At 41.3% G+C, this 13,547-nt stretch overlaps 1 protein-coding gene across 5 annotated transcripts in view; it reads left to right on the plus strand.

Annotated features, from left to right (window-relative positions):
- Nucleotides 1–13,547, plus strand: part of SESTD1 (SEC14 and spectrin domain containing 1) — a 153,914-nt gene that overhangs the window by 72,467 nt on the left and 67,900 nt on the right. For all 5 annotated transcript variants that reach the window (XM_051848393.2, XM_051848395.2, XM_051848396.2 and 2 more), the window contains exon 5: nt 3,089–3,202. In XM_051848393.2, the coding sequence (XP_051704353.1) occupies nt 3,089–3,202 (114 nt within the window). The remainder of the gene's footprint in view (nt 1–3,088; nt 3,203–13,547) is intronic.

Genomic DNA, 13,547 nt, shown 5'->3' on the forward strand with positions numbered 1-13,547 from the left:
ATTAGGTTAGGTAAAAGCAAGACTTCTAAATGAGTTTGAGAAATAATTGGTAACTGCTTTGGGATTCTGTGGAAAGGAATATAATTTAAAAATGTAAATGAATCTAAGGAGAATGATTCTTATGTTTTATTTATTTAGAATAATTGGGAAAAGGGAAGTTGAGGGACTGGAACAGTGATAATTTTAGTTTGAGTTTTAATGTTTGGTTGGTTCAGAAGGTACTATGCCAAGCTTGTTTAACATGATATCTTTTGGTTTTATGCTCAAACCCTGCCAAGCAGATTTTCTTATCTTCAAAAGTCAGCTGAGTAAAAGGATTTTTAGTAATTTAGGGTTGTAAGTTGGCATAGCCAGAGAACCAGACCTGTGCTGCATCCATTATAAAGTGTGTTTTTACCAGCAGCACATATCTGAGGTGCTTCCCAAATGATTTACCCATTTCTCATTCCTAGAATGTAGAACCTGAACTTCTCATCATTAGGATCTTTTTATTATTATTATAAAGGACATAGCCTTTGGGAGACCCATGTTTAAGGAGCCCAGTTGGTATCCCTTAATAAGTTTTTCTGTCAAATATTGTACCAACTATAATAATTTTTCCTGTCGAATACCCACTTTTATATTCCAAACCCTGAGGATAAACTCTTCTCTGTAAAAGTTGTTAAAACAGCCATCAGGTGAGAAGTCCACTTACTGTGCTGTCGTGTTCTTCCTTTGGTCCTGTCATGAGCTGTTGAGGACTCAGTGTTTGCACTGGACTTCGATCAGTGGCAGTTTCCAAGAACAGTCAATGGATGATTTAATCCTCTCTTGTGATTTCTTTTCTGTTAGATATTTTAACAACTTTTGGACTTAGTTATAGTTAACATTTTCAGAAGTTGTAATGGCCTGTTGTTGGCCCCTAGTCAGACTGTTTGTGCACAGGAAGTCTTAAAGTGCTTTTGTCTCCAAAGGTGCTGACAGCAGGTGTTTGTGAGCCCAGACCTTCATGCTGGCTCTGCTTACAGCTGGTGTTCCCTAAAGTATGGAGTTTGGCTTCTCCTGGCTCTTACTGCTTTGCTATTTGGTGATTTGAAATAATAATCCTCCAATAAACATCAAATCTACCCTAAATTTCCCTGCCCCTCTGATAGAAGTTTTGACACCGCTGAATTTATTTTACTTATCTTGGTTACAACCCAGTCATTGCAGAGGGTACTAGATTTCTCATGTGCCCAGCGACGTGTTCATATTGGTAAGGTTTCTGTTTCCCCCTTATTATTAGTTTTCATGCTGTGACTTACAGTTTAGAACAGAGGTTGGGCCCTTGAGTTTAAAGAATGCCTTATGGGAGCTCAGTCATGCCCATTCATCTCCATATTGTCTGTGACTACTTTCACTCTTTTTTTTTTTTTTTGATAAATTTCATAAGTACAACTTTTGGATTTTAGTGCTTCTTCCCCCCATACCCACCTTCCCACCTCTAAACCGTCCCACCTCCTTCTCCCTCTCCCATCCCATTCTTCATTAAGATTCATTTTTAATTATCTTTATATACAGAAGATCAACTTAGTATATACTAAGTAAAGATTTCAACAGCTTGCACCCACACAGATACACAAAGTATAAAGTACTGTTTGAATATTAATTTTACCATTAATTCTCATAGTACAATTCATTAAGGACAAAGGTCCTTTAAGGGGAGTAAGTGCACAGTTTCACTCTACCTTGGCAGAATTGAGTAGTTGTGATAGACTGTGTGGCCTGTAACGTCTAAGACATTTAATATCTGGATCTCTGAGAAAGAATTTGCTGACCCCTAGGCCGGAACATAAGAAGTGGTGTGGCATAACTTCAGAGTCAGGTAGACCTGGCTTCTGTTCTGGCTTCTGTGAAATCAGGAGAATGAGATCTGCCTGTTACTGAGGATTCGTTTGTTCAACAGATATTTTGAGCATTTTCTATGTATCAGACATCAGAACAAGTGCAGGAAACATAGGAATGACACAACTGATAAGGGCCCTGCCATTGAGAAGCTTGTTTGCTCCCTGAGGACTCAGATAATGGGCAGTTAGGTGGATTAATAGAACAATATCAGGTGGTGACAAATGCTGTTAATACCAGGAAAAGGCGACTGAGTTATTCACTGCCTCTTTAGGTCGGGAGGACAGAGAGGTCTCTCTGAAGAGGGAATAAATGAATAGAATCTTAGGTAAAAGCATGCTCCTAGGTATTGGGTAAAGAACATACCATACAATGGAAATGACCCGGCCAAAGCAGTGGAAGCAGACTTGTCATGTTGCAGGAGCAGTGGGCTGTCAGCTTGGCTGTGGTAGAGGAGTGTGCTGGGAGGGGAACTGTGTAAGATGTCAGCAGAGGCCGGGCTTAGTGGCCCTGATAGACTGATGGGGGTTTGAGTTTTAATTTGAGCATGAGAATGTCACTCAGGCAAGCCTGTTCTGAAGGATTTCATAATGATGGCTAAAATGGAGATGGTAGCAATGCAAGTGGTAGCAAAGGTTACATTTCAGATATATTTTTAAAGTTAGGCCATGGGATTTGTTAATAAAATACAGTGGGAAATATTTGTTAACTCAGTAAATGTTCATTTCTATTTTTTAGGTAATATAAATAACTGCATCTAGTAAATGTGAAATTATATTTGTCTAAGATTAGCTCTTTGAACTATTCTTCAACTAATAAACATGGGAGGAAATTGATTTTACATCATTTGAAGAGATTCTCTGAGATGATCATATTAGAAAATTTTTTTTCATATCATAGAAAAAAACACATTTAATAATTTCTCACATAAAAATTCCATTCACAGTTTGAACATATTTCTAGTTGAGAGGTTCAGTAAAACAAAAAACTATTCGCCGGTGCTGTGTGTATTACATTGCTTGAAATCTTTGGGATCAGCTTGCACATCCAGTATTTTTTTATTATTGTCTATGTTTTGAAGTAAAGTAGAATTTCTTCTACTTTATTATTTTAATTCTTTTCAAAGGTCTCTAGTTTTCCATAATCACGAATATCTAATAGTTTGTAAATTTAATGAATTATTCATATTATATGTATAACTTGTGATAATTTTTCTGTTTTATAGAATGTTGTTCCAGCTGAGGTATCCCTTGTTTGTGTCGTGAAACCAGATGAATTCTGGGATAAGAAAGTAACACATTTTTGTTTTTGGAAAGAAAAGGATAGACTTGGCTTTGAGGTAAATATAATCTATAAAAAAAAGAAGAATTGTGTTATCTTGAAAGATGACATTTTGCTGGTATCATATTGTTTATTCACCACCAGTTAAGCCATGCTTAATTAGTACCTAAGTGTTAATTACTGTGTAGTTAGCATTCGGAAAATTGTTGAAGGAATTATGATTATTTGATGAAGATTGCCAAAGCTTTCTTGTTTTCATTTTTTTTTTCATTTATCTGACTTCTGTTAACTTCTCAAGTAGGACCTTTTTTTTTAATCTAACAATTTTATTGTATTACCAAGAGGAAATCTTAGATATCTTATTAGGATCTATTTTCTATGATTTGTCATCATTTTTAGTGTCTGCTTTGGTTTTGATTCATCAACACAGTTACCTGTTCTTTTGTACTACATTTTTCTTTTCTCTCTTTCTCTCTCTCACCCTCTCCCACCCACAGACCCTCCCTGTTTTCATTTCTCTCTGTTCTTGTTTTAAATAACATGTTGTAAATAGACAGAAACCCAAGGATGGAATAAATAGAAATAGTTTGGTTATATTTTCCCTTCTACCTGTTAATTCCCAATTTCCTAGGAAAATTGATTGACATCAAACTTTACATTGTTTAAATAAAATGTAGAAGTTTTTAAAGGGTACAAAGTTTAACCCCAGCCCTACAGAATGTGGACCCTTGAAATGCTTACCAAAGAGTCAGACAATCAAGATTCATTTTGGACTTTGTAACACTTGATAGTCACTTTCATTTTCACCAGAGTTGTTGCCAATGTTTTTGGTATGGAGGGAAGTTTGTCAACGTATGCCAGATAGCAAGATTTAAGAAAGCCTCCGTTGTTTTTAAATTAGGTAGCTCTTGGTGTACAGCTGTGGGAGGCCCTGCTCTTCTCTCCCCTTGCCCCACTCCCTTCTCCCTTCTCCTCTTCTCTTTTCCTCTCTCTCTCTCTCTCTCTCTCTCTCTCTCTGTCTCTCTGTTAAGATTTATTTGTTTATTCGAAAGGCAGAGTTACATTGAGGGAGAGTCAGAGTCTTCCATCCACTGCTTTTCATCCTAAATGGCCACAATAGCCGGAACTGGGCCAGGCCAAAGACAGGAGTCAGGAACTCTATCCAGGTCTCCTGTGTTGGTGATAAGGACCCAAGCATCTGGGCCATCTCCTGCTACCTGCAGTGCTGGCATCCCAATGGGCACCAGTTCTAGTCCTGGTTGCTCCTCTTCCAATCCAGCTCTGCTATGAGCTGGGAAAGCAGTAGAAGATGGCCTAAATCCTTGACCCCCTGTATCTGTGTGGATACCCGGAAGAAGCTCCTGCTCCTGGGTTCAGATTGGCACAGCTATGACCATTGTGGGTAACTGGGGAGTGAACCAGCAGATGGAAGACCTCTCTCTCTCTGCCTCTCCTTCTCTCTCTGTATAACTCTTTCAAGTAAATAAATAAATCTTTAAAAAAAAGATATGGAGTGCTGACACTGCAAGCAGCAGCTTAATCCACTGTGTCACAACGCCAGCCCCAGCCATATGGGCGCTGGTTCGTATCTTGGCTGCTCCACTTCCGATCCAGCTCTCTACTGTGGCCTGGGAAAGCAGTAGAAGATGGCTTAAGTCCTTGGGCCCCTGCACCCACGTCAGAGACCCCTGAGAAGCTCCTGGCTTCGGATTGGCGCAGCTCCAGCCGTTGTGGCCATCTGGGGAGTGAACCAGTGGATGGAAGACCTCCCTCTCCCTCTCCCTCTCCCTCTCCCTCTCCCTCTCCCTCTCCCTCTCCCTCTCCCTCTCCCTCTCCCTCTCCCTCTCCCTCTCCCTCTCCCTCTCCCTCTCCCTCTCCCTCTCCCTCTCCCTCTCCCTCTCCCTCTCCCTCTCCCTCTCCCTCTCCCTCTCCCTCTCCCTCTCCCTCTCCCTCTCCCTCTCCCTCTCCCTCTCCCTCTCCCTCTCCCTCTCCCTCTCCCTCTCCCTCTCCCTCTCCCTCTCCCTCTCCCTCTCCCTCTCCCTCTCCCTCTCCCGTGTAACTATAACTTTCAAGTAAATACATAAATCTTTAAAAAAAATAATGTTCAATGTTATTGAACTACTGCCATAGTCAAGAAATCAGGAAGCATCTTACCAGCCTCAGAGTTCTCCTGTGCTTATCTGTAGTCAGTCCCTTCTCTATCTCTAGTCCCTGACAGCTGCTGATCTGCGTTATGTTCCTTTAATCCTCCTGTAGTTTTGCCTTTCCCAGAATGTCATATAAGTGGATGAGAGAGCACATAGCATTTTTAATATGGCTACTTTTATGAATGCTTTTGAGATTCATCCACATCACTGGATGTATTGTAGTTCATTTCTTTTTGTTGTGGAGTAGTATTCTATTGTATAGATGTAGCAGTTTGTTTATCTGTTCCCCAGGTGAGGGACATTTTGGGTTCTTTTCAGTTTTAGAATTGTAAATAAAGCCACTATAAACACCTAATGTTATTTGTGTGAACCAAAGTTTTTGAGAGGTAAAATACTAGGAATGAAATTGTTGAGTCACGTGATCAGCATATGTTTAACTTCATAAGAAACTGCCAAATTGACAGTTTGAAATTAGCTATGTCAATTTATTTTCCCACCCACAATGTATGAATGTTCTTGTATCATTGTTAGCACTTGGTGTTGTTTTTCTCAGTGAGATCTGCTCTGGCAGGTGTGTAGAGGTTTCTTATTGTGATTTTAATTTGCGTTTTTCTAATGGTGATATATCTTTAAAATATTCTTTAAACTAACACATAAAAATTGTACATATTTATGGGGTACCATTGATATTTACATACAGGTATATGTTGTGTAATGTCCCAACAAGGCAACGTATCTTTCTCCACAAATATTTATTTGTGGTGAAAACATTCAAAATCCTTTCTTCTTTCTTTTTTTTTTTTTTTTTTTTTTGACAGGCAGAGTGGACAGTGAGAGAGAGAGACAGAGAGAAAGGTCTTCCTTTTGCTGTTGGTTCACTGCGGCCAGCGCACTGCGCTGATCCGAAGGCAGGAGCCAGGTGCTTCTCCTGGTCTCCCATGGGGTGCAGGGCCCAAGCACTTGGGCCATCCTCCACTGCCTTCCCGGGCCACAGCAGAGAGCTGGCCTGGAAGAGGGGCAACCGGGACAGAATCCCGTGCCCCGACCGGGACTAGAACCTGGTGTGCCGGCACCGCTAGATGGAGGATTAGCCTATTGAGCTGTGGTGCCGGCCCCAAAATCCTTTCTTATAGTATTTTTTTCTTGGTAGGGAAATACACAGTATCATTCTCCCTGGTCACCCTACTGTGCAATAGAACCCTAGAACTTCTTACTTTTCTCTAGGTGTAACTTAGTTCCTGTTAGTGTTTTTACTTTCCTTCCTCCCTTGCACTCTCCCCACTCTTTGGAATCACCATTATACTTTGAACATCTGTGACATCAACATTTTTTAGATGTCACATAAGAGTGAGATTGAGTACCACTTGTCTTTCTGTGCTTGGCTTACTTCATTTAACATAATGACCTCCAGTTCTACCTGTATGTTACAAAAGACAAGATTTCAACATTTTATGGCTGGATAATACTCAATTTTGTGTGTGTACCATGTTTTCTTTATTCATTTCTCAGTGAATGGGCACTTAGGTTGTTTCCATTTCCTGGCCGTTGTGAATAGGGCTGTGATAGACATGAGCATGCAGAAGTCTCATTGATAAACTGTTTGTATTCCCCTTGGGTGCATACCCAGGGGTGGGATTGGTACTGTTTGCCTTCTTGGTGATGCTGCCCTGCCCTACCTTTAGGAGCCCTATCCTACTGTGGGCTCATAAGATACTCCTGCCTCCACTCCCTGTCCTGGGAATCCATAGGTTTCTTTAATCCCTTCCTCTAGCAGCAGTAGGACGTCACTGTGTCCTGATATTATCAGTGTCATCAGGGTTTGTTGTTTTTGCTTCAGCACCTTAAAGTTTTTTCCTCATAAAGGATACAGAGCTGAAGAAATCTGGGGTATGCTTCATGCCTTTTCAGAAGTGTTTTCTCTCCCAGGCCTGGACTCTGAGACAGACTTTTTTCGAATCTCCTATCTTACCTCTTAGTCTTTCTCAGGAGTCCTCCACAGGAAGTCGATGTAAGACAGCGTCCAGGTGAATATGAATTCTTGTGTTCCTGTCTCCTAGAGGTTCTGTTCTTTCACACTGGACCATATTTGGCCTTTAGCACTTCATTAAACATTTTAACTAAATTCTCACCTGGCTCACATTATGGCTGACATTTTTTTCTCAAGTAAGCAAGTGTTCCAGTTCCATGTCTTCTTTTTTTTTTTTAATTTTATTTTTTTAAAAGATTTATTTATTTATTTGAAAGACAGAGCTACAGAGGCATAGGCTGGGGGTGGGGTGGGGAGAGAGGTCTTCCATCCACTGGTTCACTCCTCAAATGGCTGCAGAGGCTAGAGCTGCACCAACCTGAAGCCAGGAGCCAGGAGCTTCTTCCAAGTCTTTCAAGAAGGTGCAGGGGCCCAAGGACTTGGGCCATCTTCCACTGCTTTCCCAGGCCACGGCAGAGAGCCCCCCCCCCCCCCATGTCTTCTTGAAGATGCGAATCTTTGTGGAGATTTTCAGATTAATTGGTTTTCCTGTGAACTTAACTTGATTTGTTTAATCACTCAAGTAAAAGTTGGAGCAGTGTTCTTTTCAGCTTTCTGTATGCAAAGTAAAAGCCATATGCCCCCTGCGCCCCCAACCCCTAACGCACACGCAGACCCTGCAGTTTGTGAACTTCATGAAAGGCTGTGTGAGCCAATAGCATAGGGGAGGCAGTGTAGTCTGCTGGATTACATTAGGAAGGGGGGTGTTGCCTGGTAATTGAGTGGGAAACTGTTTCCAAGGAAGAGAGACAAAAGTGTAGTGAGAGAAGGTAAAACCGGAAGCCAGGAGTCCTGAAAGCAGCCTTAAGACTCAGGGCCATGGTGAGTGAGACTTCAGACAGGTCGTGGAGTCCATAGCTCATGGCCATGAGCATGCAGGGAATGTTCCTCTGAGAGAATGCCACGTGAACAGGGCTGGGGGTTCAGAAACTAAAGCTGTGAGTACTGAGTAGGGATCTGTCTCATCCTGCTTCATCCTGTGCATCTGTTAAGAGACACTGTGCCTACTTATTTCTTATGCTATATGACTTAACAGTAACCTTGCATCTTCGAAGATGAAATAGAAAACAGAATTTCCATCTGCCTGGGTCTGATGTCATAGATTATTTGGAAACGGAAGCATTAAGGCTTCTTATAGCAATGCCTGTTTTCAATACATTGAAGAGATTTCAGCCAGGATATTTTTCACAGTAAGTATGCACTAGGTACTTACTAAAGCCTAGTGTCACAGTGAGGTGAGAGTAATCTCAAATGCCAGTTAATATGCCAACAAACATATTCAACTTTAAGGGGAAGTTCAACACCAGCCATTAAATGATACTTAGAATTTATATGTGTTGAAATTCAACACAGGTGTTTCTTTAATTAAAATTATTTTCCTTGGTATTATTTTAGTTAACTTGGGCTGTTGTAATTAAGCCTATGTTTTTGTATATGTTATATATATATATATTTATACATATATATGTATTTTAAGATTTATTTCATTTATTTGAAGGATAGAGTTACATAGAGAGAAGGAGTGACAGATAGCTTCCATCCACTGGTTCACTTGCCAGATGGCTGCAATGGCCCATGCTGTGCCAGGCCAAGGCCAGGGGACTGGAAATGTCTCGCTCGTCCGTATGGCTTCAGGGGTCCAAGTGTTTGTGCCATCCTCTGCTTTCCCAGGCACATTAACAAGGAGCTGGATTGGAAGTGGAGCAGCTGGGACATGAACCAGTGCCCATATGGGATGCTGTCATCACCACAATGCCGGCCCTTTAAACTTTTTGAAGTGCTCTAGCACAAAGATGCATTTTCGGTCTGGATCTTGCTCACACATTCTTTATTATTACTTTTTAAATAGATTTTATTTATTCATTCTAGGCAGAGGTATGGACAGAGAGAGGGAGATACAGTAAGAAACGTCTTCTATCCGCTGGTTCACTCCCTAAATGGCTGCAAAGGCTGGAGCTGGGCCGATCTGAAGCAAGGAGCCAGGAGATTCTTTGGGGTCTCCCACATGGTTGTGGGAGCCCAAGCTCGTGGGCCATCTTTTATTGCTTGTCCAGGTCATAGCAGAGAGCTGGATCAGAAGAGGAGCAGCCAGGGCATGAACTGGTACCCATATGGGATGCTGGTGCCACAGGTGGAGGATTAACGTACGGTGCCAGGGAGCTGACCCTGCTTGTGCATTCTTTCTTTTTTAAAAATTTATTTATTTATTTGAAAAAGTTACACAGAGAGAGGAGGAGAGGCAGAGAGAGAGGTCTTCCATCCACTGGTTCACTCCTCAGTTGGCTGTAATGGCCAGAGCTACGGCCAATGGGAAGCTAGGAGCCAGGAGCATCTTCCAGGTCTCCCACGCAGGTGCTGGGGCCCAAGGACTTGGGTCATCTTGTACTGCTTTCTTAGGTCATAGCAGAGAGCTGGATGGGAAGTGGAGCCTTCAGGACTTGAACCAGCACCCATAAAGGATGCCAGCACTGCAGGTGGCGGCTTTACCCGCTATGGCACTGCACCGGCCCCTGCTCGTACATTCTTAACATGAGTAAAATTAGAAAGAAAATATCTGAGTACCTGCAGCGTAAAGTTTCAGTGTTGGTTTTTTGGGAATGTTTTATTAGGAAAAGATATGTATTGTAGTTACAGATGGAAGAAAGTAGAAATGTGTTTTTAGCTTTTCTATAAGTTAGATTTCCAGACTAACGAAAACCTTCACAAATGTTTTGATTGAAGACCGTGTGGTAAATAATCTTTCCTTTAAAATTTCTTGAGCCGGCCGGCGCCGCGGCTCACTAGGCTAATCCTCCGCCTAGCGGCGCCGGCACACCGGGTTCTAGTCCTGGTCGGGGCGCCGGATTCTGTCCCGGTTGCCCCTCTTCCAGGCCAGCCCTCTGCTGTGGCCAGGGAGTGCAGTGGAGGATGGCCCAGGTGCTTGGGCCCTGCACCCCATGGGAGACCAGGAAAAGCACCTGGCTCCTGGCTCCTGGCTCCTGCCATCGGATCAGCGCGGTGCGCCGGCCGCAGCGCGCCGGCCGCGGCGGCCATTGGAGGGTGAACCAACGGCAAAGGAAGACCTTTCTCTCTGTCTCTCTCTCTCATTGTCCACTCTGCCTGTCCAAAAAAAAAAAAAAATTTCTTGAGCCATAATAAGTGCCAGTTAATATAACATTGTTGTTCAGTTAATTTGTTGCATCTTGACCTAACATGTATCTACAGTTAGGGAGAAAGTAGTATTTATAAAGGACTATACTCTTAAAACAACTTCACGGTTTTTATTTCCTTTGAAAGGACTTGGCAATGGTTTGAAAAAGTTTGTAGAGCACTGATCTTTCTCTCCCTCTTCTCTGTGGCTGTATTGTTTTATTCTGTTTCCCTTTGTGCTAGTTTATAGGCTTCCAGATTTCTGTGGGCACAACTGGAAGATGGGGACAGGTCTGAAATTTAGAATTCTGCTTAGTAAAATGAAAGCTGCTTTGACTGTAACTATCAGTTTTGTTCATAAGTTTAATGATACCAGTACATAGTAGAATATTCTTAGAGATGAGTATTTAAAAATATTTAACAATTGTTTAACAGTTAAGCCAGATGAAAATAAAAAAATTTGAACCCCACAGCATTCTTAAACTGATAAATCATATATTAAAGCATAATTTTCCTCAAGGTAAAATCATGATTCTCAAGCAAATACAAAATGAGCATAAGTCAGATGTCACTCAACTCATTAATTAATGAGTTTCTGGTGCCTTATGAGGTGTGGTTCTAAGAGCATTTGAGAAATTTAGGGATTTTTATAGGCAGATTACCAAATTATATACAAAATTAGTTAATATCCTGCTGATCCACAAATTGTGAACTTTATCTCTTGTTCCAGTGGACGGAAATATATCACTTCCAGTAGATGGAAATTATTTACATTTTTCTGAGCAAAATCTACAAGTTAAGCCCTGTCCCCACAGTGTGATATCTATTTAACAGACCATAGAAAGGCAATCAAATTTATAAGTCTAGAACTGCACGTGATTTCTTTTGCCTATTTCTGACATTTTGTTCATTTTTTTTGAAAATGGCAAATTTTTTTAAGATAAGCATTTTTGCTGTTTATTTTAATTTTTAATTTTTTTTTTTTTACAGATTCAGTGTGCTTTGTAGATACAGTTCTAAGAACACGGTGATATTCCCTCCCTGCCTTCACTTCTCTCCCTTCACCTGCCTTCCCTCTCCTTTTCGTTCTTTATTTTTGAGATAACATATTTAAATTTACAGTAAAAAGGATTAATTAATACTTCACCTAACAAAAAGTTTAACACGTAAAAAGCGAAAAGACCCTAGTTTATTGAGAATATAGACAGCAGCTATAAACAATAATTGAATAGAAAAATGAGCCTTTCACCCATATACAGTAAATTTTAAAGTAATCACATAATTAAAAATATAGCAATATAGCATTCTCTTTTTAAGATTTTATTTATTTATTTGAGAGGTAGAATTATAGACAGTGAGAGGGAGAGATGGAGAGAAAGGTCTTCCATCCACTGGTTCACTCCCTAAATGGCTGCAACAGCCGGAGCTGTGCTGATCCGAAGCCAGGAGCCAGGAGCTTCCTCTGGGTCTCCCACGTGGATGCCGGTGCCCAAGTACTTATGCCATCCTCTACTGCTTTCCCAGGCCAGAGCAGAGAGCTGAATCAGAAGAGGAGCAGCCAGGACTAGAACGGGCGCCCATATGGGATGCTGGCGCCGCAGGCAGAGGATTAACCTGCTGCACCTCAGTGCTGGCTCCTAGTATAGCATTCTTAGTCATTGATTTGACAGAAGTATAAAGCAAAGTTTTACAAAACTGTATTTGCAGCAGTACTGATACACACAGAATTTTTTTTCTTTTTCTTTTTGTTTTTTAAATTTTAGCTCTCACATATAAGGGAGAACATGGGGTATTTGTCTTTTTGGATCCAGTTTATTTCACTCAACATGATGTCCTCCAGTTGCATTCGTTTTGCTGAAAATGGTAGCATTTCATACTTTTTGAGAGCTGAATAATAATCCATTGTGTATATTTACCACATTTTTTTTTTTTTTTTTTGACAGGCAGAGTGGACAGTGAGAGAGACAGAGAGAAAGGTCTTCCTTTGCCGTTGGTTCACCCTCCAATGGCTGCCGCGGCCGGCGCACTGCGCTGATCTGATGGCAGGAGCTAGGTACTTTTCCTGGTCTCCCATGGGGTGCAGGGCCCAAGCACTTGGGCCATCCTCCACTGCACTCCCGGGCCACAGCAGAGAGCTGGCCTGGAAGAGGGGCAACCGGGAAAGAATCCGGCGCCCCGACCGGGACTAGAACCCGGTGTGCTGGCGCCGCAAGGCGGAGGATTAGCCTAGTGAGCCACGGCGCCGGCCCACATTTTCTTTATATGTTCATCTGATGATGGGCATCTTGGTTGATTCCAAATTTTGGCTATTGTGAACAGTGCTGCTGCAAACACTGTGGTGCAGATATCTCTTTTATACATGGTGTTCATTTTGAGTATATACCCGGTTTTGCTGGATCATATGGAAAAGTCTATTTCTAGTTTTTAAAAAAATTTCCACGCTGTTTTCCATAATGGTTACACAATTTACATTCCCACCAGCAGTATATAAGTGTTCCCCTTTTTCCACATCCTTGCTGGCATTTGTTACCCTCTAAGTTTTAGGTTTTAGCCATTCTGACAGGGAAGAGTTGATGCCTCATTGTTGTTTCGATTTGCATTTCCATGATAACTAATGATGTTGAGCGTTTTTTCATATATTTGTTGGCCATTTATATTTTTTTTGAAAACTGTCTGTTAAAGTCCTTTGCCCATTTTTCAACTAGACTGGTTGTTTTTTGTTGTTGTTGTTGTTGAGTTTTTAAAGTTTTTAAAGTTTTAAGTATTTGGGATGGTAATCCTATGTCAGATAGGTGGTTGGCAAATATTTTCTCCCTTTCTGTTGGGTGTCTCTTCTCTCTGTTGATTGTCTGCTGTGCTGTGCAAAAGCTTCTGAGTTTGATATAGTTCCATATTTTAAATTTTGCTTTTGTTGCCTCTGCTTTGGGAGTCTTGTCCTAGAAGTCATCCCCTACACCAGTATCTTGGAGTGTTTCCCCTACATTTTCTTCCAGCGCCTTCATAGTCTCAGGTCTTAAATTTAGGTCTTTGATCCATCTTGAGTTGATTTTTCTATATGGTGAGAGATATGGATCTAATTTCGTTCTCCTACATATATACAT

This window comes from Oryctolagus cuniculus, chromosome 3 (assembly GCF_964237555.1).
Source record: "Oryctolagus cuniculus chromosome 3, mOryCun1.1, whole genome shotgun sequence".
Taxonomy (NCBI): Eukaryota; Metazoa; Chordata; class Mammalia; order Lagomorpha; family Leporidae; genus Oryctolagus; species Oryctolagus cuniculus.